General features: G+C 37.1%; 1 protein-coding gene and 1 non-coding gene across 7 annotated transcripts; both read left to right on the top strand.

Moving 5' to 3' along the window:
- The first annotated feature begins 23 nt into the window (after positions 1–23).
- NT5C1B (5'-nucleotidase, cytosolic IB) lies at positions 24–26,753 on the top strand. 6 transcript variants are annotated; one of them, XM_003275966.2, is made up of 10 exons: positions 24–148; positions 1,990–2,079; positions 2,409–2,639; positions 3,190–3,327; positions 4,603–5,064; positions 5,344–5,511; positions 6,615–6,744; positions 12,709–12,831; positions 13,236–13,420; positions 25,504–26,753. In XM_003275966.2, the coding sequence occupies exons 1-10, from the start codon at positions 119–121 to the stop codon at positions 25,825–25,827; spliced, it is 1,881 nt and encodes a 626-aa protein (XP_003276014.2). In that variant the 5' UTR covers positions 24–118; the 3' UTR covers positions 25,828–26,753. The 6 variants fall into 6 exon arrangements, with proteins under 6 accessions (XP_003276014.2, XP_012353239.2, XP_003276013.2 ...); XM_012497785.2 differs by having other exon boundaries at positions 2,409–2,588; positions 25,504–26,392; XM_003275965.2 differs by having other exon boundaries at positions 2,409–2,588; positions 3,190–3,333; positions 25,504–26,385.
- Positions 6,138–6,242, top strand: LOC115831697. The gene has a single exon (XR_004027202.1). It is a non-coding gene; the product is annotated as a U6 spliceosomal RNA (small nuclear RNA).
- Positions 26,754–27,939: the final 1,186 nt, after the last annotated feature.

Below are 27,939 nucleotides of genomic sequence, written 5' to 3'. Positions count from 1 at the left end.
GATGTCATAAATTTGACATTCTAAATGCAAAGCTAGACTGAGCAAGGGAAGCGACAGGAAATGGAGCTGGGGAGACAAAAATCTGGATAACAACAAACGAATTTCAACAGTTAAAAAAATGAGTCAAACATCTCTCAGACAGAAAAAGGTGAGTGAATCGAGTGTCTTAGAATCTTGCCATGGGGCTGAAGAAATGTGGATATCAGTCCATCATTTGCCTCTGCAAAGGCTCTGCAATGATCAAATAATTTCAGATAATGGCTTCAGGTGGAGGAAAAGAGAAGGGAGAGAATAAAGACAATGGAAAGAGCAGAGAAAAGGGAAGAAGGAGAATTTTTTAAAAAATGAAGACAGCAAAGAAAAAGATTAAAACATGTAGTATATAAATGATTCCAATAAGTCAGTATTCATTTAGAATATGCTTATATGTTAGTAGTAAAAGGTAAAAACAGTGGCTGTCTTTGAAGAATGCATGGCCTAGTAGGAAAGAGAATAGACAAAGGACAACTCATTGCTCCATAAAAGTATGTACAAAAGACACAAGCAACACAGGGCAATATTTCACTCTGGGAACTTCCCCCAGGTCACACTGAGCTGGGTTTTGAAGAACACAAGAGAGAAGAGGAGACCATAAGGAAATAAGGCTGGAGTACGCAGGCAAATACAAGTCACTTGGTATTAGCAGAACATAGTGATAAAGTATAGAGTGAAGGGCATGCAAGTAGCAGGTACACGGGAAAACATCATGAGTCTCCTGGTCAAATCACGTGAAGAAAGTGTTTATCCAGGAATGAAGCATTACTAGATTTACATCTTGTAAATATTACTCTAAATAAATATGGTGGACAGATCTAGAAGTGGAGAGGATTTAAGGCCATGAAACCTGTTCGAAAGGCTATATTCTAAAAATGTAGTCCCAGGATGGTCAGAGGCCTGGAACAAGGCAATGATAATAGAGATAGAAAAAAGGAACTGGATTCAAAATATCATTTGGAATTAGAAGTAAGAGGATATTATGGTGACTGCTATGTATATGTATAACGGGGGTGAGGGTTGATGAAAAGATTTTAAAATTAGTTCAGGAGCCATACAGCTATGCCATTCTCTCATGCAACTAATATTTTCATGCAACTAACATTGATGAGATTTTTCCTGCATGCAAGACACAGAGCATAAACGGATGAATATAGACTGCTCTAGTGGATCTTGGTCTAACCTAGAAGTTGTGCTCCTTAAACATATAAATAACACTAATCTTGATCACATTGCAGCTACTTACTTAGCACGAAACAGTTCAAATAATACTCCAATAAGTATCTCCTCCAAATGAAAATGAAAACATAAATATTTGAGTAGACTTCCATAAAGTGAGTTATCTCCTTGTGCTCTTTTACTTGGTTTTCCCTAACTGTTGTTAATTTGTTGGTAAGAAATCCCTTTCCACTCTAGATCTATGAGTAATTAGATGATAGGAACAGAAGACATGACTTTCAATAAATTTGTATGAGATTAAGGTCCTTATATTTAGAAATCAATCTAATATTGGTAAGGCTAGATCCACAGAAAATTTGAGCTGTAGTGATGATGAAAACAAGAAAAAAATGAATTCTAAATGGCAAGGAAAAGTTCCGTATGTAGCAATCTCCAGAGTAATAGAGAAAAAAAAACCAAACTTATTCTATATAAACTTCACAATTCTCTAGTATTTCCCATGTTATCAGTCTTTAAACAATAAATGCTTTATATCTCAAATCTATGAACCAGCAAGTTTCTATATTAAAACTTGTTTATATAATTCTTTTTAATAAAATATGTGTTACCTTTTACTCATGCTTGTTAGAACAGGGGAAACTAAGGTCTAGAGTTTATACCTTTTTACATTGGCAAATAAATAAATTCTAGGTTTTCTTTATCCTTTTATTCCGAAAGCCAAAGTTCCTAATGCCCTGAGATTAAAAATTAATAAACATTCTTTGTTTCCTTGTCAAGAATGAGCCCGGAATGAGGTCCTCAAAAGAGAGTCTAGAAGCAGAAAAAAGAAAGGAATCTGACAAAACAGGAGTTCGTCTGAGCTATCAGGTGAGCCGATCTCTGTAGCAGAGGTGAGGTAATTAAGGAGCAGAAAGCATAATGGAAAATGTTAGGGGGCAGGGAGTTCTGGGAGAGAAGACCAAGCTGTTGAGAATTGTATTAAGGCGTCCCTAATGTCGTCATGAGGAGGTTAAGGAACTAGGAGAGGTTGGGTCCTGCCTTCCCCTCCATCCATACCCTAGTGTTCACTTAGGATGTGTGGAATCACAGCAGGCTCCTCTGCTCCGCCTACACAGGGAGGAGACTGGTCTTTGTTCAAATCAGGGAGGGGAGGGGGTCTGGCCATGGCATTGACCACTTTCTGCACAATCTTTCAGATGAGGCGTGCAGTCAATCCGAATCACTCGCTGAGATGTTGCCCCTTCCGGGGTCACTCGTCGTGTAGACGCTGCCTTTGTGCAGCTGAGGGAACAGCCCTTGGCCCCTGCCGCACAATACGTATTTATATTCACATGTGCCTGTTGTGGGAGCAGGGCCAGCAGATCACCATGATGAGGGTGAGCAGAGATCACACTACTGATTCTGGAGGGGAACCACAGACAATCTGGGTGAGGGGAAGAATATGGCAAATATCAACTCTTTTACTTTGCTGCTTCATGGTCTCCTTCATTCTTGTTTCTCCTAAAAGAAAAGCTTGAGGGCTCCATTCCTTTTAAGCAGCTGCCTTAGAGTCCCCCTGCAACCTCAGTGGGGCACCAGCTGCCCTCATCTTTACAGTCTGGTAAAAAATGGTGGATATATTGTTTCAGCATCTGTTAACAGGCTTATCCTCGAGGGAAGTGAGCAAAAGGGAGGAAAAATGGTGAACCATACTAAGTTCTATATAAGAGGAGTCACAGTGAAAAAATATGTTTGTATCTTGGTTTTGGATGCTCTTTCAAGTGGACCCCCACATAGATGCTCCAAACAAAAGTGAGGACTAGACCAGAGTTAGAATAGTACACAAGAGTTCAGGTTGAGTTAAGAGTCATTGAGGCCGGGGATCTTCTCACTGGGTGCTGCTATATTCAGCCTGACATGACTATTCTGCAGGCACATGTATAGAATAGGAGTTGCTGATGGGGTTTTACACCCTTGGGCTTCTTCTTTCCATCACAGGGATCACAAGAATCATCACTGCGGAAGACAGACTCTCGAGGGTACCTTGTGCGCAGTCAATGGTCTAGAACATCCCGGAGCCCATCCGCCAAGGCTCCATCCATAGATGAGCCTAGAAGCAGGAACACCAGTGCTAAGGTAGAGGTAAAGATGAAAGGGAGGAGTAGATGATAGAATAATAACAATGGTTAACATTTATTGATGCTTTCTATGTGCCAGGCCCTGTTTATGTGCTTTACATGTGTTAGCTAATTTAGCCTTCAAGAGAACTCCCTTCCGCCCATAAATCCCATTTTACCACTGAGAAACCTGAAGTACAGAGGGAATTTGTTTAAGGTTTCACATTAATAAGTGGTAGAGCTAGCATTAAAACCCAGGGGCTCTAGATCTAGAGGCTGCACACTTCCTCCTTCCTTCCTTCATTCAACAAATAGTAATTAACTGTGATTCTTAGAAGAAGGAAGGAAATGGTCACCACAAGAGAAAAAGAGTGTCAGATTGTGTGGGGCTTTGAGTTTTTAATTAGGCCTGACCACATAAGCAATTTAAAAAAAAAGTTAGTTTTGAGATTAAGATTTTGGAAGCAGAGTGAATGATCCAGAACCAGCCACTGGGAGAGCATGCATTCCTACCCAAATCATCATCTCTGTCAGATTTGACTCAATCATCTAAACAAAAACATGCTTTTTTGAGTCATGTGTGAAACAATCTGAAATCATATATGGATACCTAATAACTTCTTGCTCACCTTAGAAAAGGAGTTTTTTCTCTAGAATGGCCCTTTCCTGTTTAGGAAGATGATTCTATGTAACTGTGCTTCACTGGCACAAGGAGCTCTGAAGGCCCTGGGGAGATGCTCCAGTCTCCAGACAAGAGACTTTCCCAGCCATCACTGCATCATTCACATGGGGAGCGGGGAGAGACATGCCCTGAGGTGCTATGTAGAGTGTTCTTGTGAGAATGTCTGGCCCACTTTGCTCATGGAGTTAACTGGAAGTCGCACACTAAGGCACTGGCCAAGCAAGATCCATTCTGCACGCCCTCTGTCCTACCTGCAGGCCTCTGACAGAGTAGGTATATGCCGAGCAGGGAACAGAACTTTGCAAACCATGCGTCAGCTGCCTAAGGCGGAGGAAGAGGACTGGGTCCTATCTACTCCAAACAAATAAAAATGTGTGAAATGCTTATGGGGAAGCTAGGGGAGAATGGAAGCAGACAGTCTCTGTGTCTGTTTAACAGAAATATCAAGCTGCTGAGGCCTAGAAATGTCCGGGTCCCTTAAGCCCTACTTAAGGAGCTGAGATGAACCAGCACCCATCCAAGGTCTAGGAATGGAATAGGCAGAAGGGACAGATCTTTGACGGGAGATGGGCAGGCACGCCTCGACTTCAGACGCCCATTGTCTTGCTGCAGCTCCCCAGCAGCTCCACGAGCTCCCGGACTCCATCCACCTCCCCAAGCCTGCATGACTCCTCACCGCCGCCACTATCCGGGCAGCCCTCGCTCCAGCCACCTGCGTCGCCCCAGCCGTCCCGGTCGCTGGACTCGCGGCCTCCCACGCCCCCAGAGCCCGATCCTGGCTCCCGGCGCAGCACCAAAATGCAAGAGAATCCGGAGGCCTGGGCCCAAGGCATCGTGCGGGAAAACCACCAGACCCGGGACTCGCAGCCGCGGGAATATTCGCGCACGTCCCCCACCGAGTGGAAGTCCTCCAGCCAGCGCAGGGGGATCTACCCCGCCTCCACCCAGCTGGACCGCGACTCTCTGTCCGAGCAGCAGCAGCAGCGGGAGGACGAGGACAACTACGAGGCTGTCTACTGGGCATCCATGAGGTCGTTCTACGAGAAGAACCCGAGCTGCTCGCGCCCCTGGCCGGTGAGCCAGCCCGCCGCCCCTGGCACCCGGGGCGCCCCTCCTTGCAGCCCGCAGCAGAGCCTCTTCCAGCCGCCCTTCTCTCCACTGCGCAGGGAGGTCCTCCCCTGTCTCCCGCTTCTCCTCCCCAAACTTCGGGGAGTCCCAGCCTCAGCTGTCTCCAGCATCCCGCTTCTCCAAGCAGGGGCCCGCTGTCCTACTCTCACCCTACCCTGGAGGAGCCCCAACCCTGTCCCCTTCGTGGCTATGTGACTATCCTCCCGTTGGCGTCCCTCTCTGCAGCCCAAACCCAAGAATGCCATCACCATTGCTCTCTCATCCTGCGTGCTCTTCAACATGGTGGACGGCAGGAAAATCTACGAGGAAGAGGGTCTGGAAAAGTACATGGAGTATCAGCTCACCAATGAGAACGTCATCCTGACCCCGGGCCCGGCGTTCCGCTTAGTCAAGGTATTCTGCAAGCTGTCTTTGGCCCGCCTCGATGGCGAGGGAGGGACCCAGGCCAACCCTTGGGAGGGCATCCAATTTCCCAGATGATTCCTAGCCCACCCTGTCATTCTTGTCTCCTTCTACCTGACCCAGGTCAGTTTATGATTTCACACAGCCTTCCAGACTGTGGAGGAAGGGACTCCAGCCCACAGCCCTAGATTTGGTATGTTGGCCTTCCCTAAGTAAAGTCCTAATCATGAGACCTGTAACAGAAGCCTCTCTCCCTCGAAGGAGTGCTAAGAAGCCATAATGAGTTTACAATCCTGAGTAGTAGAAATAAAACGCCATATTACAGTGAAATGAAATTCACATTAGCTCTTCTGGCCCCAAACATAGCATATTAAGAAAATAAAGATGCCCTTGGCACTTAGGGGTGTGACTTTAATAGAGAAGGTAAGGTTCTCTGAACTTACACCGAAATGTATAGCACCTACAACTTTGATCTGCTCATATAAATATTACACAACATCATAACCATGCAAAAACAAATGACACCTCTACAAGTTGTTGGTAGAATGTACTTACGAGACATAGTAAAAGCATAGGCAGGAGCCACAAACCTAAAGATACGTGTTAATACACAAAGTACTCTCTTTGACAGAATATATACTAAAATTGGAACAAAACAGAGACGATTTGCATGACCTCTGGGCAACGATGACATGCAGATTCATGAAGCAGTCCATATTTTTCAAAATTAAAAAACAATCATTAGATGATCGATAAAAGCAGATTTTAAAAATCAATTAAACATAGACAAAGCATAAAAGGGTTAGCCTGACCCTACTCTCTACCTGTCCCCCAGAGATAATTCTAGTGAACCCAAAGTTGAAACAATTTTCAACAAACATTACTCATGTATTGTGAACATTAACTGAGTTCCTATGAATGAGAGGTTGATAATACAGAAATGCATGGGATAAATCTTCCTTAAAGGAGCCAGAATCTCTCAGTGAAGATTCTTCAGTGCTTGAATTTGACTCTGATGAGATGCTTCCTCTCTGGCCTCCCCAAATCCACCCTGCCTGCCCCTCTTTACACACATTCATGTTTGTAACCTGCAGGCACTACAGTATGTCAATGCTAGACTCCGTGATCTATATCCTGATGAACAGGACTTATTTGATATTGTACTGATGACTAATAACCATGCCCAAGTGGGAGTGAGGCTTATAAACAGCGTCAATCACTACGGTAAGTAAAATAAATACCATGTGGAAGACCAGCTCTCCGCTCTGAAAGAGAGAAGCCATGTTATTTTGCTAACTGTGGCTTAACCAAATGCAGTGTCTTTGATACTGACACCCCCTTCTGCGCCAGGAATGTTTATTTGCCTATGTCAGAACAAGAGAGGCCATGCTCATTTTTAACTTCAGCACAGAGTTGGGCTCAAAGCTCTGGACTTAACTTGTCAAGTGTGAATTTCAAAGTCTTAATCCTAGGTCCTGCAATATATTTCTCTGTTGTATGTTTTTCACTTCTGAACTTGACTTCAAGGAGCCGTCAACCCAAAGGCTTTTACTGTGTGATCAAACTTCTTGCTCACCACAGATTTGTGTTAAAGGTTTAAAGGTTTTCACCTCTCCTTTCCACTCTTAAAATCTGATTGTCCCCGGCTGCTCTCTCTCCCCACATATAAAATAATTCACATAGAGCATTTGATTGATTCTAGTCTCTTCAGTGTTTCTATCAGTGTTGGGGACTTTAAGAGAAAGTTCCAACTTTTCCTATTATGGAACTACCTGAATTATTTCAGGCACAATTAGCCTATTTTCTAAATGGGTATGTGAAGTTAAAATAACATTTAAATTGGGCATATTTATAAATAATCAAGATATAAGTTATGAGTTTTACTTTATATTATTCTAACTATAAGGCTGGAATCATTGAAGCACCTTTAAAAAATTTTTGCCTTTTAAAAGTGCAGTCTTCATAGTGTTATGAAGTAAAAAGAGAGAACATAAAAATTTAACGTAGATGAGTGGCATATAGCAATCACCTAGTAAACAACAGCTAGTATTTAACAACATATAGCCTTAATTGATTTAGTAGGTGATTGAGGTCTATCTATCCCTCACCACGCTGACCTATCAAGGCTGGAAGCATAAGAAATCAGTTATTTACCTGTTAATTCTGCTGATGAACTGATTGTGTACAACCTTCTCATGCAGCCTTGTTCATGGAATAAAAATCTTTTGATCCAGAAGAGTTAGTTACTTCCTTCTCTGGGTACTGAAAGCAATTCGTATCTCCATCTGCCAGGGTCTTTATTATAATAAATGTTTTACATGCCAGGCTCCTCAGTGAACTGTGATCTCCTTAAGAAAAGGGATGATGCTTTAATCATTTCTGGAGTCTTAATGTCACCAAATAATTTCTGGGTGATGAAATTCATATGATTTAGGGATTTGTAGAGTACACTTTTGTGCCACATATGCCCAATATTGACTAAGCGAAAAAATGAGAGCATTTTCTAATACCAAAGCAGATACTTCCACCAAGACAGTTAATGGACCTGACCTACTCTCTTGGTCCATACAGATGACAAACAACTAACCAGACACAGTATTCTGCTTTATATCATGTGCAGCTACCCAGTTTATCATATACCTAAAAAAAAAAACTCTTTGAATTGGTACATGATATTTTATCATATGGATAATCCTATACTTTATATAACTACTGTCACATTGTTGAACATGTTTTGCTTTTATAAATAACCCTAAACTGAGACCTTTCTATAGAAATCTTTATCAGAATTTCAGAATATTCCTTTTTAAAAAAATAAAGAATCTTAGGTCAAAAGGTAAAAACCTGTTAAAAGCTCTTGATACATATTTCATATCATCAAATCACTTTCTAGACAGCTTGTACCAATGTATATTTTTACCGATAGTACATGAAGGTGCATATTTTATAAACCTCTTACAAACAGCCAGTGTTTTTTTGTAATTGTTACTGATTTTAAAAAGCATTTGATGTTATATTAATGTTTAATGATGATAATTCACTGTTAAATGACTAAATCGCATGTCATGAGGGTTTCGTGTAGAGATTACTTCATTACCTAGGTAATAAGCATATTACCCAATAGGTAGTTTTTCAGTCCTCATCTGCCTCCCACCCTCCACCTTCAAATAGGCCCTGATGTCTATTGCTCCCTTCTTTGTGTCCATGTGTACTCAATGTTTAGCTCCCACTTATTAGTGAGAACATGTGGTATCTGGTTTTCTGTTGCTGCATTAATTCACCTAGGATAATAGCCTCCAGCTCCATCCATGTTGCTACAGAAAAGATGATCTCATTCTTTTTATGGTTGTGTTCCATGGTATATATGCACTACATTTTGTTTATCCAGTCTATCATCAATGGGCATTTGGGTTGACTACTTGTCTTTGCTATTGTGAATGGTCCTGCAATGAAGATATGTGTGCATATATATATATTTTTTTTTTTGAGACGGAATTTTGCTCTTGTTGCCCAGGCTGGAGTGCAATAGCACTATCTAGGCTCACTGCAACCTCCGCCTCCCTGGTTCAAGTGATTCTCCTGCCTCAGCCTCCCGAGTAGCTGGGATTACAGGCATGTGCCACCACGCCTGACTAATTTTGTATTTTTTTAGTAGAGACGGGGTTTCTCCATGTTGATCAGGCCAGTCTCAAACTCCCGACCTCAGATGATCTGCCCACCTCAGCCTCCCAAACTGCTGGGATTACAAGCGTGAGCCACCATGCCCTGCCATGCATATATTCTTATGGTAGAACAATTTATATTCCTTTGGAATATACACCCAGCAATGGGATTGCTGGGTCAAATGATGATTCTGTTTAAAATTTGTTGAGAAATCTGCAACCTGCTTTCCACACCAGCTGAACTATTTTACACCCCCAAAAGCAGCATATAAGTGTTCGTTTTTAACCACAACCTCACCAGCAGGTCATTTTTTGACTTTTTAATAATAGCCATTCTGACTGGTATGAGATGATAATCTCATTGTGGTTTTGATTTGATTTTCTCTAATGATTAGTGAGGTTAAGCATTTTTTTCATATACTTGTTGGCTGCATGTGTGTCTTCTTTTGAGAAGTGTCTATTCATGTCCTTTGCCCATTTTTTAATGAGGTTGTTTGTTACTGCTTGTTAATCTGTTTAAATATCTCACAAATTCTGGATTTTAGACCTTTGTTAAATGCATAGTTTGAAAATATTTTCTTCCATTTTATAGGCTGTCTGTTTACTCTGTTGATAGTTTCTTTTGCTATGCAGAAGCTCTTTAGTTTAATTAGCTCCCATGTGTCAATTTTTTCTTGTTGTTGCAATTGCTTTTGGCGTCTTCATCATGAAATCTTTGCCGGAGCCTGTCCAGAATGGTATTTCCTAGGTTTTCCTCTAGGGCTTTGGCTTTGGGTTTTACATTTAAGTCTTTAATCCATCTTGAGTTAATTTTTGTATCTGGTGAAAGGAAGGGGTCCCATTTCAATCTTCAGCATATAGCTAGCCAGTTATCCCAGCACCATATATTGAATACAGAGTCCTTTCCCCATTGCACGTTTTTCTTGACTTGGTTGAAGATCAGATGGTTCTAGGTGTGTGGCTTTATTTCTGGGTTTTCTAACCTGTTCCATTGGTCTATGTGTCTGTTTTTGTACCAGCACCATGCTGTTTTAGTTATTGTATCTTTGTAGTATAGTTTGAAGTTTGGTTATATCATGCATCCAGCTTTGTTCTTTTTGCTAAGGTTTGCTTTGGCTATTCCAGCTCTTTTTTTGATTCCATGTGAATTTCCAAATAGTTTTTTCTAATTCTGTGAAAAATATCATTGGTAGTTTGATAGGAATAGCATTGAATCTGTAAATTGCTTTGGGCAGTATGGCCATTTTAACAATATTGATTCTTCATATTCTTGATCATGGGATGTTTTTCCATTTGTTTGTGCTGTCTTTGATTTTTTTTTCAGCAGTGTTTTGTAATCCTTGTAGAGATTTCTCACCTCCATGGATAGCTGTATTCCTAGGTATTTTATTTTTGTGTGTGGTGATTGCAAATGGGATTGCATTCTTGATTTGGCTTTTAGCTTGAACATTGTTGGTATATAGAAATGCTACTGATTTTGCATATTAATTTTGTATCCTGAAACTGCTGAAGTTATTATCAGAGCTAGGAACTTTGGGGCAGAAACTATGGCATTTTCTAGGTGAAAAATCATATCTTCCAGGAGAGATAATCTGATTTCCTCTCTTTCTATTTTAATGTTTTTGTCATTCTCTCGCCTGACTGCTCTGGCTAGGACTTCAAGGACTATGTTGAATACAAATGGTGAGAGTGGGCGTCCTTGTCTTATTCCAGTTCTTCTAGCTTTTGCCCATTCAGTATGATGTTGGCTCTGGGTTTGTCATAGATGGCTCTTATTATTTTGAAGTATGTTCCTTTAATGTTGAGGGTTTTTCTGGGGAGGGGATTAACATGAAAAGATGTTAAATTTTATTGACAGCCTTTTTTGCATCTATTGAGATTATCATATAGTTTTTACTTTTAGTTCTGTTTATTTGACGAATCACATTTATTGATTTGTGTATGTTGAACCAACTATGCATCCTAGGAATAAAGCCTACTTGATCACGGTAGATTAGCTTTTTGATGTGCTGCTGGATTTGGTTTGGTAGTATTTTGTTGAGGATTTTTGCATCTGTGTTCATCAGGGATATTGGCCTGAAGTTTTCTTTTTTCTGTGTCTCTGACAGGTTTTGGTATCAGAGTTATGTTGACCTCATAAAATGAGTCAGGGAGGAGTCCCTCCTCCGTAATTTTTTACAATAGTTTCAGTAGGATTCATACCAGTTCTTCTCATATGTCTGGTAGAATTGGGCTGAGGATCCATCTGGTCCAGGGCTGTTTATGGTTGATAGGCTTTTTATTACTGATTCAATTTAGAAACTTGTTATTGGTAAATTCAGGGTTTCAGTTTCTTCCTGGTTCAATCTTGGGAGGTTGTATTTTTCTAGGAATTTATCTATTTCTTCTAGGTTTTCTAGTTTCTATGCATAGAGGTGTTTGTAACAATCTCTGAGGGGTTTTTGTTTTGTTTTACTATTTCTGTGGGGTTGGTAGTAATGTCACTTGTGTCATTTCTGATTGTGTTTATTTGGATTTTTCTCTCTTTTTTTCTTTGTTAGTCTAGCTAGCAGTCTATCAATCTTATTTATTCTTTCAAATAACGAACTTTTGGTTTTGTTGATCTTTTGTATATTTTTTCACATCTCAATTTCATTCAGTTCAGCTCTGATTATGGTTATTTCTTTTCTTCTGTTAGCTCTAGGGTTAGTTTTTTTCTTTTTTTTTTCTAGTTCCTCTAGGTGTGATGTTATGTTGTTAATTTGTGATCTTTCTATCTTTTGATGAAGGTGTTTCGTGCTATAAACTCCCCGCTTAACAGTGTTTTAGCTATGTCCCAGAGATTCTGGTATGTTGTATCTTTATTATCATTAGGTTCAAATAATTTCTTGATTTCTGCCTTAATTTCATTGTTTACCCAAAAGTCATTCAGGAGGAGGTTGGTTGTTTACTTTCCATGTAACTGTATGGTTTTCATATAGAGCCTTTTTTATTTTTTGCTTTTTTTTTTTTTTTTTTTTGAGACAGAGTCTTGCTCTGTCACCAGGCTGCAGTGCAATGGCGCGATCTCAAGAGCCACATCTTAATACACCTTTACAGTTAGTGAGGAGGCTGCAGTTCAAGAAAAAGTACCCTGTTCTAGCCTAGACAAGAGTCAAACACTTGGGCTCAAGTCTGCTCTATGCATCTAAATCCGTGTGTTAGATAAGTCTTTATGTCTAACTTTCATTTCCTGTAATGAAGATAATAATACTTTCAGTATGTTTGTGAGAATAAAATGGCATGATCTATGTGAATATACTATGCCCATAAACTATAATGTACCAAATACAACCACTATTACATAAAATAGTTGAGGAATTTTAAATATTGGTGCTATAAGATGATTTTTAAAGTTTATTTCTAAGGTAACTTTCCTTTAGGTTCACAAATAAAGCCAGATGAATTTACAAATAAACTCAGTTATCTCTAATGTAACTTTTACTTGGATTTACAGCATTTTGTCTTTAATTTCTGTCATAACAAAGTCTTTCTTGCCGGATAATAGGCTTACTGATTGACCGCTTCTGTCTGACCGGTGGAAAAAACCCCATTGGCTATTTGAAGGCATATCTTACCAACTTGTATATTGCCACAGATACTGAAAAAGTGCAAGAGGCAATACAAGAAGGTATTAGTCTGATTTTATTCCTCTAGTTAATAAAGAGGTTTACACTAATGGTTACTTACATTAAGTTTCGCATATGATTATGAGGCTTATGGTCTTGTTGGATATTCTTCTGAAGTTTTTCCACATGGGGCAACACTTAAGTCTGTCCTTTAGAGCTTTGACTTTCCTGGAAATGGACATCCTCAGTAATTGTCCTACAATCCATTTTACATGTTCCCATCACTATAGAAACAGAGGCAGTGCATAGACAACTGTTCTGAGATCTGTGGTTGTGAAGAGGAGTTGAGCCATCAGGTAATAGCTAGAGAGAAAACATAAGGTCTGGGAGAATTTGTTTTTTTAATGGTAGAAACTATAACTCATGGACCTGAGAAGAGTATTAATCAGTCTCCATGATCTATCAGGTATTGCCTCTGCGACAATGTTTGATGGAGCCAAAGACATGGCTTACTGTGACACTCAGCTCCGTGTAGCCTTTGATGGGGATGCTGTCCTCTTCTCTGATGAGTCTGAACATTTTACCAAGGAGCATGGGCCGGACAAATTCTTCCAGTATGATACATTATGTGAAAGTAAGCCTCTTGCTCAGGTAGGTTCAATGAGTGCTAATTAATTTTTATGTACTTATTTTCTAATATATAAATATCAATATTGGTCCATTCTGATGAATGTTTAAGTTATTCTAGGCAGGGCACTCCTTCTTACTGTCTTATCTTTGGGGCTTTCTCTCTTTCTTTCATGAATTGATCACTTTGATGCATTCACTGCTGACAACTTTATTTTTAATTTTAACATTATTTTATCTATCCTTTTGGAAATGCTTGTATGATCTTCCCATAATAAGAAGTCTACCCTCTCCAAATTGGGAGATACTGCTTATCAATAAGCCATTTCTACATAATAAATTCTCAAAATAGTAGGGTCATTTCCAATAGATTAGAGTAAGCATTTGTTGAATCTCTGTCCTTGACTTCAAACCCAAGAAAGGCGTCGCTTAATTGAGAAAATATGCACAACTAAGAATTTGAATTGAATCAAATAATGATCCTCAAACAAGTGCAAACTATGAATATGTAATCAAACTGAAACTAAGTATTTAGATTTTTTTGGATTAGTGCTGTTGAGTACCTTTCAATCCATCCATGAACTGAAGTGCTAAAATCAAGGTTGAAAATGAACAGAACCTATAACTTTTGAACAAAAGGAAATCTGAAATCAAAATGTCACTTAATCTGAATCTAAACTGATAGGTCTTTTAATTTTATTCTATCAATTTTCCCAAGAAATTTAATTGTCCTTTTTCTCAGTTCTTCCTGAACTTAAGTTAAACTTAAATATTGTTATTTTTATATAAATTTATAAAAGTATGAATAGACTAATTGAAAGTTGAAAAGTTTTTCTACTTAGTCACCTCTCATTAAAGCAAGCAATATTTAAACTATGGGAGTGTGTGTTCAACTTCATATTCTCTTTCTAAATAGCTCCTTTGGAAACCCTGACCTAGTGTTATAAAGTTCCGTATTAACAAAGCTTACTATTGAGAAGAAAATTCTTTGTTATATTTTATATCAATCCACTCTGCTGAAATTCAGAGCCTTTCACCATTATTGAAATGTGGAAATCCTCCATAAAAAGAACACTTAAACAGAAACACTTCAAAGAAAGCATTACTTCCAGACAAATGTTAAAGTAGTATTTTCTCATCTGAAGTAAATAATCTAAATTTCTTTTAGATTTTACATTTTTCAGTTCTTTTCTCATTTGTACTTTGTCCTTTTTTCAGCTTTATTGAGTTATACTTAATTTTTAAAAGTTGCACATATTTAATGTATGCATTTTGATGAATTTGGACATATACATACACTCATGATACTGTCACTACGAATAAGGTAATAAACACATCCACCACTCCCAAAAACTTACTTTTCTCCTTGTCTTTTAAAAATTATTTTGTTTTGTGATAAGAATGCTTAGCATAAGATCTATCCACTTGACAAGTTTTTAACTTTACAATACCATATTGTTAACTATAGGAGCTACATTGTACAGCAGATCTCTAGAATTTATTCATCCAGGTCTCATCCATTTTGTTACAAATGGTAGTATTTCCTTCTTTTTAAAGGCTGACTAATATTATGTTGTGTCTCATCCCACATTTTCTCTATCCGTTCCCCTGATGATGGACATTTGGGTTATTTCCAAATATTGGCCATTGTGAATAATGCTGTAGTAAACACTGCAGTTTACATAGCTCTTTCAGATCCTGCTTTCATTTCTTTTGGATATATACTCAACAGTGGGATTACTGAATCCTTTGGTAGTTGTTCTATTTTTAGTTTTTTGAAAAACTTCCATTCTGTTTTCTACAGCGGCTACACCATTTTACATTTCTGCCCACAGTGTAGAAGGGTTCCACATTCTCTACATACTCCCCCAACACTTGGTATCTTTGTTTTTTTTTGTCTTCTATAATAACCATCTTGACTGGTAAAATTTGATATTGGATTGTGGTTTTTATTTGGATTTCTCTGATGATTAATGTGTTGAGTACATTTTCATATACCCGTTGACATTTGTATGTGTTCCTTAGAGAAACGTCTATTCAAGTCCTTTGCCCATTTTTAACCAGCTTAATTTGTTTTTATTTTGCTGTTGAGTTGTAAGAATTCCTTGCATATTTTGGAAATTAATCCTTATCAGATGTATGGTTTGCAAATATTTTCTCCCATTCCATAGGTTGCCTTTTCACTCTGTTGTTCCCTTTGCTTTGCAGAAACTTTCTAGTTTTATGTATTCTCACTTATTTTTGCTCCTTAAATTGCCTTTTTCTCCCATTAAACAATTAAAACTGTGAATCCCAACCCTACTTATTGCAGGAATACTCAACACATTTCTAGTATACATGCTTTCCTTTATTATGCAGTACTTCTGCCAGTTTAAAAAACATGCCATTTTTTTACATAAAAAGATGATTTTCCATAAAGGCCAGAAGGCCTTGCCGGGTGTGTTCCACTGACGAGAAAGAATGTATGAGGTACAACTCCTACTGAAGACATTCAAGTATGTTGCTAGTAGGGTGGTGGTATGTTCATGGCAGTATCTTAATTTTGTCAAATGGAAGAGGTCTGAAAGTCACCAGCAAATGGGACAGCTGGAGAGGATTAATTTAACAAGTCTGAATGTAGTTTATGAGCCTCCAATCTCCAGTGTAGTACAGTGACAAGTAACTGATATCTCCTGATTTGATCCCTATCTCTTGTCTCACCATTCTGGAATAATGGTCTCTAAGTGTGTGTGTGTATGTTTGTGTGTGTGTGTATCAGAATTTTTGAGGTATATTTATATAGAGTAAAATTTATCATTTTAAGTGGATAGTTTTAACAAATATATATAATTGTGAAATAACCACTAACATAAAAAAACATACTCAACAGTTTCATTAAATCACTAAATACCCTTATGCCCCTTTGTAGTCATCCTAGTACCCTATCTCCACACCCCATCAACCACTGATTTCTTTTTCTATAGTTTTGCCTTTTCCAGGTGTCACATAAATGGAATCATACGGGATGCAATCTGACTTCTTTTATTTATTATAGCATAATGCATGTCATTGCGTGTATCAGTACTTGGCTCCTTTTTATTGCTGAGTAGTATTCTATTCTGTGGATGTACCACGTTTTCTTTATTCATTTACCTGTTGAAGGAGTAGGTCATTTCTAGTCTTTGACATTTATAAATGAAGCTACTTTTAAACATTTGAATACAAATTTCTGTGTATATATTAGATTTCATTTCATTTTTAAATAGCTAGAAGTGGAATTGCTAGGTCATGTGGTAAGTAGTGTATGTTTTATTTGATGAGATACAGTCAAATTATTTTCCCAAATGACATAACATTTTGCATTCCTAAAAGCAATGCATGATTTTGTTGCTTTGCATTGTTGCTGGCCTTTGGTAGTATTCAGTATTTTTCTTTTTTTTTCTTTATTTAAGCAATTTTAGTGTTTATAAAAAAGTTATCTGATTGTAGTTTTAGCTTGCATTTCTTTAATGACAAATGTTACTGAGCATCTTATCGGTGCTTTTTTCCACCACATATCTTCTTTGGTGAAGTACCTGTTCAAATATTTTCCTTATTTTATTGGGTTTTTGTTTGTTATCAACTTCTGAGAGTTCCTCATATGTTTTGGATACTCATCCTTTATCAGGTGTGTGTTTTACAAATATCTGCTCTCAGCCTGTGCTTGTCTTTCATTCTAACATCTTTCAGTGCTTTTCAGTGAGCAGAAACTTATAATTTTGATGAAGTCAGATTTATCAATTTTTTCTCTTAGAAATTGTGCTTTTAATGTCATATATAAGAAATCTTTGCCTAATCCAAGGTCACAATGATTATCTCCAGACTTTTTATATAGAAATTTTATGGTTTTAGGTTTCTTACTTAGGATTATCATCTATTTTGAGTCAATATGGTATTTGTGCAAAGCACAAGTTGTGGTTCATTTTTCCTGCTTATCCTAATTTCCTGGATATCTTAATTGTTCAAGCATTATTTGTTGAAAAGGGTGACTTTCTGTCTTGTTCATTTAATACAGATATTCATCCTTTTATCAATATTACATTGTCTTGATTATTGTAGTTTTATAGTAGTTCTTTTTTTTTTTTTTGACAAGAGTCTCGCTCTGTTGCCCAATCTGGAATGCAATGGCATGATCTCGGCTCACTGCAACCTTCGCCTCCCGGGTACAAGAGATTCTCCTGCCTCAGCCTCCCGAGTAGCTGGGACTATAGGCACCCACCACCACACTCGGTTAATTTTTGTATTTTTAGTAGAGACTAAAATACCATATTGGCCAGGCTGGTCTCAAACTCCTGACCTTGTGATACACCTGCCTCAGCCTCCCAAAGTGCTGGGATTACAGGCATGAGCCACTGCGTCTGACTACAGTATTTCTTAGGACCAGGTGGTGTGAATACTTCAATTTTGTTAAAATAAAAAAAAATATATATATATATACGTATATATGTATGTGTGTGTATATACATATATATATATACATACAGAGGGAAAGAGAGAGTACAGTCTGATTCCCTTGCACTTTCATATAGATTTAAGAAGTTTATCTATTTCTGGGGGAAAAAATTTTGTGAGAATTTTTATTTTTATTTTTATTTTATTTATAGCTAGATCTTGGGATAATAGATATCTTAACAATATTAAGTCTTTCTGTCCATGGACATGGTATTTCTCCTCTCCTCATTTATTTAGATCATTTAAATTTTTTTTTTAGTCTTTTGTAGGTTTCAGCACACAGATATTATATCTTTTTAATTATACCTATGCATTTTGTAATATTTTAGTATTATAAATGGCACTTTAAAAACACTTACTGTCCAATTATTTATTGCTAATACATAGAATCACAATTGGTTTTTGTATTCTGCAACCTTGTTCAATTTCCTTGCTAGTTCTCGCAACAATTTTGTAGACTGAGATTTTCTAAGTCAACAATAATGTTGACTGTGACTAAATACAGTTTTATTTCTGTGTTTCCATACTGTATATCTGTTATCTATCATTCTTGCCTTTTTACCTTGCTAGTACATCCAGTACAATGTTCAGAACAGTGATGAGGGTGGAAACCCTTGCCACATACCCAGGTCTTAGGGGGACATCAATCTTTCACTCTTAACTGTTATCCATAGGTCTTTTCTAGATGCTTTTTGTCAGGTTGAGGGAGTTACCTTCTCTTTCTAGCTTTTTGGGAGTTTTTATAATAAATGAAGGTTGAATTTTGACTAATGCCTGATTTGCATCTTTTGAGAAAAATCATGTGGTTTCTCTCCTTTAGTCTGTTGATATGTAAATTACATTAATGGATTTGTAAAAGCTGAGGCAGCTTTGCATTGTTGGTATTAATTCAAGTTGGTCATGTGGTATTATCCTTTTCATATATCGCTGAATCTAATTTGTTAATATTTTGTATTATTTATTCATTTATGTATTCATGTTCATCCTCTATAGTTTTCTTCTCTTGTAATATCTTAATCTGACTTTAGTAACAGGGTAATACTAACCTCATAAAATGTGATACAAACTATTTAAAATGTTTGGTAGAATTTTTCAGAGAAGCCATCTGGGCCTGGACTTTTTTCTTTGTTGGAAGGCTTTTAATTACTGATTCAATTATTTTGAGAGCTATAGAACTTCCATTTTTCTTTTTCTTGCTTTTCTCTTCTTTTCTTCTCTCTGTTTATGAGCTTGCGTTTTTCAAGGAATTTGTTCATTTAAATGACTGAATTTATGGACATAAACTTTTAGTGTTTTATTAATATGTTTTAAACATTTGTAGGATCCTTAGTGATGTGTCTCCACTTTTATTTCTGATACTAGTAATTTGTGTCTTTTCTTTCTTTTTTGTTGTTGTTTTTCTTGGTCAGTTTGGCCAGAGGTAAATCAATTTTCCTGAGCCAGCTGTTCCTAAGTTTTCAAATGTGGAAGCTGAGATTGTTAATTTGAAACCTCTCCTCTTTTCTAATATAAGCACTTAATGCTATAAATGTTCCTCTAAACACTGCTGTAGTTGCATCCCACGAATTTTGATAGATGATGGTTTTTTTTATTTAATTCAAAATATATTTTTTAAATTTCTCTATAATTTCCTCTTTGAAGGAAATAGGTTAGAAGTAGGTTACTTAATTATCATATATTTGGAGTTTATTCAGATATCTTTCTATTGTTGAAACAAAGCTTAACTCTGTTGTGTTGTGATTAGAAAACATATTTTGTATCTCAATTATTTAAATTTGTTGTGGTATGTTTTATGCCCAGAATATGGTCTATCTTGATGAATATGTCATGTGTATTTGAAAAGAATATTCTGTTGTCATTAAGTATTCTATAAATGTCAATTAGATTATGTAAATTAACTCAGGTCATATTGCTTGGGTTTTTTATATTGTCGGTAATTTTCTGTCTACTTGTTTTATGTACTATTGAGAAGGCAATGTTGAAATCTCCAAATATATTTGAGAATTTATCTATTTATCCTTTCAATTTTATCAGTTTTGTATCATGTATTTTGAATCTCTGTTTTTAGGTGCCCACATATTTAGGATTATTATATCGTCTTAATCTTAATTAATACCTTTTCATTATGTAATATTCATCTGATACTCTTATAATCACTCCAGCTTTTTTGGGGGGGCTAATGTTTGTATGATATGATTTTTCTATACTTTTATCTGTGTCTTTATATTTAAATTGTGTTTATATTTAACTTATTTTTCTTATAGATATTACAGTTGGTGCTGCTATTTTATACAATCTGGCAATCCTTGTGTTTTAATTGCTATTTTTAGGACATTTAAATTTAATGTGATCATTGCTTTGGTTGGATTAAAATCTACTATCTTCCTATGTTTTTTCTGTGTTCCAACTGTTCTTAGTTCCCTTTTCCTTTTCTTTTTTTCCCCTATTTACTTAAAGACTTATTGTGTGTTTTTACATTCCATTTTATCTCCACTATTGGCTTATGACTCATTTAAAATTTTTTATTAGTTACTCTAGTGTTTACAATATACAACTTTAAGTAATCACAGTCTATTGTCAATGTTATACTCTACAACATCATATGTACTGTAAGAACCTTGAAACAATGAACTGCCAAAAACTCTCCCCCTCATGTTTTGTGCTACAGTTGTCATATATTTTTATTTTATCTATGCTATAAACTTCCTATACTTTGCTACTGTGAACCTCAAAAATCTGAAACAGGTCTCAGTTAATTTAAAAAGTTTATTTTGCCAAGGTTGAGGATACACACGCATGGCACAGCCTCAGGAGGATCTGACGACATGTGCCCAAGGTGGTCAGAGCACAGTTTGGTTTTATTCATTTTAGGGAGACATGAGATATTAATCAACATATGTAATATGAACATTGGTTCGGTCTGGAAAGGCAGGACGGCTTGAAGCAAAGGTAGGAAGACTCCAAGCAGGTTTGAGTTTCTGATTAGCCTCTCCAAAGGAGGCAGTCAGATATATAGTTATCTCAGTGAGCATAGGGGTGACTTTGAATAGAATGGGAGGCAGGTTGTCTCTAAGCTGTTCCAGGCTTGACTTTTCCCTTTAGCTTAGTGACATGGGGACTGCAACATTTATTTTTCTTTTCCACTACTATTTCTGTTTTTGGCAATTAAATATCTTCTAGTAAATAAGGATGAGGCAAAAACATGTATTTCATATTCAAATTCCTTTTAATCATTTTCAGAGATCTTCCTTTCTTTGTGTAGATCAGGTTTTTCTCTGTTATCATATTTCTTCTGCCAGGAGATCTTTTGTTTTATTTTGTTTTGTTTAACATTTCATGTAGTACAAATCTACTGGTACTAAATCTCTGTTTTTCTTTGCCTAAAAAGTCTTAATCTTATTTAGTTTCTAAAACAATATTTTATTTTTACTGAATGTAATATTCTGGGCTTACTGTGTTTTTCTTCCAGCACTTTAAAGATGCTCTTCCATTGTCTTCTCATTTGTATAGATTTTGATGACAAATGTTATGAATTTTGTATCTTTGGTCCTTAGTATGTAATGTGTCTATTTTTCTCTGGCTGCCTTCATAATTGTCTATATTTCCTTTGGTTTGAATATGAGAGGGGAGTGTGTGTGTGGTGTGTGGTGTGTGTGTGTGTGTCCCACAGCATTTCAATGCTCTGCTCTTTTTTCCCCACTCTTTTTTTCTCTTTCTCTTTTCAGTTTGGGCAATTTCTATCAACTTGTCTTCAAGTTCACTCATTCTTTCTTTAGCTGTGTTGAGTCTACTGACACGTCCATTAGGCACTGTTTATATAGTTCCATTCAACTCTCTTATCATTTCAATCTCTTTGCCAAAATTGCTAGTCTACTCATGTATGGTATCCACCTTTAAAGTAGACATTTAAAGATATTAATCACAGTTATTTTCAATTCCCTCTGTTATATTTGTGACACTTGGGTCATTACTAAGTCTAGTTCTTTTAATTTCTTCTGAAAGTAGATTGTTCATTTTGTTTTGTTCTGTTTTACTGTGGGACTAGCAATTATTGTGATAGATTGAATCAATCAAATCAGGTATTAAAGTTGTTTTAGGTTTTGTGGTTGCTATGGTTATCTTCATGGCACCACAGGATCCAAGTTTGTCTGGTATCAACTTTGTTCTTAGGGTGCAAACTGGCTTGCCAGAGGGTTTTTCTCAAGATTTCTAGTCGACTTTCAGCAGCAGGCCTTCCATGTGTGTCTGCTGCAGAGAAAGTCTCCTCGTTCTTACCCCTTCCCAGCTATTTCTTCTATGTTCCTAGGGCTTAGGGATGAATATCCTGGATCTTGCCATGCCCCAGTGATAGCCAATATCTAATGGTACCAATCCTTGATAGTCTCTTTTCCTCCCAAAGTTAGAATGTTTTCTTCTGTAACAGTGGATCTTTACTCACACCCTGGAGGATAACAGTGTTTGAAGCTCTTCTAGCAGTCTAGGCTCTTTGTTCCTGAGGGTATAAGCAACTAGGGGGAGTTTTAGTCTTTGCCCCCAGTGGCAGGTGCTCCCCTCCTCCACACCTGTACCATCAAAGGATGGCTTTATTCTATCACCCTACTGCCTGCAGTCTTTGTCATCAGCATCTAGTGAAGTCCATGGAGAAAAGCCTAAAAGAGAGTGTGTACTCCTTGTGCCTGTGGATCCTAGGGCTTCTATGCTCTCTCATTGGTGGACCCTAGTTCTTTGTCAATGTCTTTTTAAAATTACTTTAATTGCTTGTACTTGCTTGTATGGAATCTGGTATAACTTTCTTCAACACTCTACCAAAAGTACGCAGTTCTTGCACTCCAGGTCTTCTTGAAGATGACTGTTTTTCCCTAGTTTTCATGCTAGTTGGTTACCCTGCAATCTCAGCTCTTTGATGGGCTCAAGAAAAGTTATTTTTTAGATTGGGGTTTTCTTATTATTAGGGTGAGAGTAACAGTCTTTCCCTAGTATTTGCTTTTTGTAAGTTTCCCTAGTATTGTTATATTTTTATTGATAAACTATATGCTGCACTACTGTGCAAATATATAAATTACAAAACATACCCCAAAATAGAAGTAAAAGAGAATGAGATGGATACTTGGTTTGAATGTGGTGACATAAACTCAGCATTCTGTGTTTCTTCCATTTGGAAATCATCCAAAAACAGCAAGGGAAACTGTGCCCCTCTGTGTTTTAAAGACTAACTGCAATGAGGGTGGTTCCTGCCAACAGTCACTATGAGTTTGCTGCTCTTGTCATAAAAACAGTCCCAGTTTTTTCACCTATATGTATGGCCTCTTACTGGTAGAAAGTAAATTTACTTGTTTTTTTCTAAGATATACAACCTTACAGAAAATTTAAGCAAATGGTTACACAATAAGTCATGTTTACAGAAAACAGTTTGTTTCCATGACAGCAAAGAAGGGAGCCTTTGAATCATGAAAACAAGTCAGTCTCCAAATACTACCCTTGACCTTCCCCTAGAAACCCACCAATTGTCCCAAGAAAAACCAGTCTACTTCAGTATAAGCAATAATAAAAAGAGAACTGACATTGAATACATTCAAAGATACTATGAGAAAAAGGCAGATTAAAAAAGAAAAAAATCTAGTAACAGATGAAGAGCTCTTACAAGAAAAAGTTGACATAATACAGATAATTATGACTGAACATTTGCCATGACTTTTAAAGACTTAAAGCAAGATCATAAAGTAAAAATGCAATAGTCAAGGAAGAGATGATAAAATGTGAAAGTTATAGAATGCTGTAAATCTTTCCTCCCTTCCAATAGAGTTATTACCCATCTGGTACCAGATTAAAAATACAATTACATATAGAAAAATGACAGAAATAGATAACAGGTAAAGAAGACCCAGCATATGCCTAAGTGGAATCCCAGAAGAAAAACTTTAAAATCATGTTGGGGGAGGGGGATTGACGTTAAATATAAAGATGCAAATTAATGTAAAAATATAAATTAAAAACTGCTAAACTATCCAAAGATGTTTATATATATTGAATGATTAAAATATTAAAGATTAAAAGCCCATATTGTATGATAGAGGTATAGAATCAAAATGACCATCACTGAGACATGGCCTAGTGAAATTATTGGGCTTCAAAATGAGGAAATAATTATCTGGGCTGCCTACTCATATAAGTGGTGGAAGAGGTGGGATGGGAATCAAGAGGCCCTCAAACTTCTCAAGAGCAGCATTCAAAAGCAAAAGACTGTGGAGCACTACTTATAAGATCTTGTGGAGAATCTTATATATAAATCATGGATTCTATATCTAGCCAAAAGTTTATTCATGGACAGAGGAAATAGATATACAGTTGAGAATATACTATATTCTCAGGGATTATTACCATAAGATGCTTTTGAGAAAATCAGTACTACAGGACAAATTTCGGCCAACATGCAGAGGACTAGAAGCACAAAGACACAAATGGTCATATAATATACTTAACCATAGAATTAAAACTAAAACAACTGTACAAATGAACAAATTTGTATGGTGTACAAATTATATAGCTAACAAAAAATGGAAAAATATGGGGAAAGAAGGTCTACGGAAGAAGTATGCTGGAATTTTCAGTTACAATAGCCAATCAAAGGATGAAATGTAAACTTGATAAATAGAAATAAAACAAAATTTAATAATGCAAAAGAAACACCATGGAGAAGTAAATAAATGACTAAAATTAGATGGTAGAGAAGAAATAGAGGACTACAGAGACACTGAAGATATGCCCTGTTTTCATTATTTCTCATTATGAAGAATAATAGATCTGGGATTCTTTTTAAAATAGAGGACTGAGGGTACTATAAAAGATTATAGTTGTAAAGGTAATTTATAGAAGGAAATAATGTAAACCTTCTTAAATGTCAGAAGAACCACCCATACACAACTACAAAAAAGAAAGACACAGATTATTGAACAATCCTTTAAAATTTTTAAAACATGGAAAATGCAATAAAAACCACAAGACAGAAACAATCTCAAGCACATTTGTAATATGAATAAATGTAAATGAACAAAGACTTAACTATTGTTTTAAAAAATAAGATTTTCAGGTTGTATCACATAGCAAAATCCAATTCTAGGGTCTATACAAGAGATACTAAAACTAAATGTTTGGAAGGGTTAAAAATGAAAGACACAGTTAGATTCAAGCCAAACAGCATTAAACTAGACAAAAGCATACACTTTATAAAGTTAAAATGCACAATTCACAAAAAGCAAATTAAAAGAGTGGTGCTTTGGTAACTAATTAGAGTTATTTAGAGTGACCCTCTATTCCAGCTTACCATGGATAGTTTATCTCTGTTGTCCTGGCTTAATTATTTTTTGAACATTCTTTCATACTTAAAGTATATAGGTTTACATGTTAAATCATATGGTCATTTTAGGCACATTCCAGGAATGCAAGGATGGTTCTATATCAGAAAACATATTCACATAAATTCCTATTGAGTTTTAGCATGTTGCCATCAGCTTCATAACACTGCATGTCATGCTGTATTATATCCTTTGTATTGTATCGTATCATATAGGTCTCTGCTTTTTAGCATTCACTTTCTTTGGCTCACTGTATCACAGCTGTGATATATGTTCCTTTTACAGGGTCCCCTAAAAGGCTTTCTGGAAGATTTAGGCAGACTGCAAAAGAAGTTCTATGCCAAAAATCAACGGTTACTTTGTCCTATCAGGACCTACCTGGTTACAGCTAAGAGTGCAGCCAGTTCAGGCGCCCGTGTGCTGAAGACCCTTCGACGCTGGGGTCTAGAGATAGACGAAGCTCTTTTCCTTGCTGGAGCCCCCAAAAGTCCCATCTTAGTGAAGATCCGGCCCCACATCTTCTTTGATGACCACATGTTCCACATTGAAGGGGCACAGAAGTTAGGTTCCATCGCAGCTTATGGCTTTAATAAAAAATTCAGTAGTTAGGGGCAGGGAGGAGAAATGAAGTGGTGATAGTCTGGTATTACAGAAGCCACTTCTTTTGGCTCTCTAGGATAATTAGATAGGTATTTCAGAAAATTGGATCTTAAAACTTTGCTTCTTTGGAAAGGTTTTCTCTTGATTTTTTGGAAAACCTTTTGAACCCTCAAGTTACCATCAAACTACTTCTCTTTGAACTACCAATACTGTTGAATGCCATTACACCTATCTCTGTGTAAGTCATAATGATGACTCTTTAGGATAAGTTTAGAACTTGAATATTTGCATGCTTAAGGGACTGTTTTAGAAGCTTACTTAGTTTCATAAAGCACTGCTCATTTTTGGATGTTTGTAGATAACAATGAATTGTTACCCATCAGCATTGTAGAATAGTGTCTTCAAAGGCAGAAGGAGTATGGTTAAGTACACTCTTGAAAACTGGAGCTTTGTATTCTGTGACTGCTATGGCCAGCTTTTTAACCAAAGCAAAATGAGAATTTCATTCTACCTGCATGATTATAACAATTTCGATACTGCTCATTTAGAAATAAATCATCTGGTTGTTCCTCCAGGGTACTTTCTAAGATAAGTCTTAAACAGAAACTCCTAAGAAAGGTTCTCTGAAAATTATTTGGTGGGTTAAATGCCTCTGGTCCACAGAGTTTCATATTTGAAGTCTCTGGCTTTGGGCCTGGCAGGCTGGCACATCTATATTTGTATGGAAAAAAAAAAAAAAGACCCTAAGCTACCACTTCAAAAAGTGACATGAAGTGTAGTATCCTGGCCCTTCATTGTCATTCTCTTGTGATTTTTGTTTTGTTTTCAACAAAAATTGGTTGGTCATTAAATATATCATATGTTAGGCACAGTGACCTGGTTATTTTCACATGTTACTTCATTTTCTTATCAAATTAAATGTTTGTGACATAGTATTATTATTACCTTTCTTTTTATCAATGAGGAGACTAAGATTCAAAAAGATTAGATAGCTTGTTTAAGGATATGGAGCTAATGAGTGTTAAGACTAATTAGATTCAAATTCAAATCTTACTTCAAAAATTATAATGAGGTCTCTTTCCTCCCTTCCAAATAGAGTTATTAATTTCATGGCCTTTGGACCCATCTGGTACAGATTAATCATTTCATTAAGTTCCATGCATAAACTACACAGCAGCTACACTGCAGGTCTAAGGATTCCTCCCTCCTCTTTTCCTCCTACCCTCTCCTGCTCTCTCTACCTCCACCTTCATCTCTACTCCACCTGTACATATATATTCCACCCCTGGCTCTAGATGAGAGAAGACCACAGCTGAAACACATCTTCTGATGCTCCCTAATTTTATGTAAACCAGTCCAAAATATATCAGTTGTGACATGTGACACTTACTGAGTACCTACCATTTTGTAGGTGTCCTCCCATGCAAAGACCACAAGAGGTACGCAGACATAATCCTATCCTCTAGGAAACTTAAAACCTTAACAATCTGGTCAAGGAAGTCAAATGTGCAAACTCAAAACAGCCAACACTAGAAGGCTGTTTGTCTTCAGTGCCAGTGAGGGTCACACATGAAGGGAGTAGAGATCTTTATAGGCTGGAAGTGGTCAGGAAAGAAAGACTTGAGGTAGCCTGTGATTTTGATGGATGGGCAAGATGTGAATGGGTAGAAAGGACAATAAAGTGGAAACAGATATGCTGGGGGATCACTGAGTTTGAGTAGCAGCTTCAAATTGGGGATAGGGTGGTGTAGGACCACCTCTCATGATTCCTGTTCCTGGTGCCTTGTATAATCCCCAGTAAGAGTGCTCTTTCCCACCTCTGAGCTCCATTCTCATTACTCATAAGAAACCTCCTGGAATCCATCCCTTTTTCTTTGTATTCTATTAGTGGCATGTTACATCCTTCCCAAATGTAAGGGAGTGGAAAATGGATTATCACAATTATGGGGGAGTTTGTCTCAAACTACACAAGCTGTGGTTCTTTGTCCTTGTCTGAAGAACCTGCAATGGGTGGAGGGTGGGAAGTGGGAGATCACAGTTTCAGAAAGTAAGCACCCTGAGAGCAGAAATGGTGTCCCATTTCTCTGTGGCTCTAACAGGGAACAGGCAGGGCCAGGCACA

Source organism: Nomascus leucogenys, chromosome 19 (genome assembly GCF_006542625.1).
Source record: "Nomascus leucogenys isolate Asia chromosome 19, Asia_NLE_v1, whole genome shotgun sequence".
Classification (NCBI taxonomy): domain Eukaryota; kingdom Metazoa; phylum Chordata; class Mammalia; order Primates; family Hylobatidae; genus Nomascus; species Nomascus leucogenys.
This window is presented reverse-complemented; position numbering and strand designations above follow the sequence as displayed.

Excerpts from the sequence above, each read along its gene's own strand:
- NT5C1B (XM_003275966.2), top strand. The coding sequence starts at position 119 with ATGAGTCAAACATCTCTCAGACAGAAAAAG. Across the intron at positions 5,065-5,343 it reads GCTGCTCGCGCCCCTGGCCG|CCCAAACCCAAGAATGCCAT; the intron begins GTGAGCCAGCCC and ends CCCTCTCTGCAG. Across the intron at positions 12,832-13,235 it reads GCAAGAGGCAATACAAGAAG|GTATTGCCTCTGCGACAATG; the intron begins GTATTAGTCTGA and ends ATGATCTATCAG.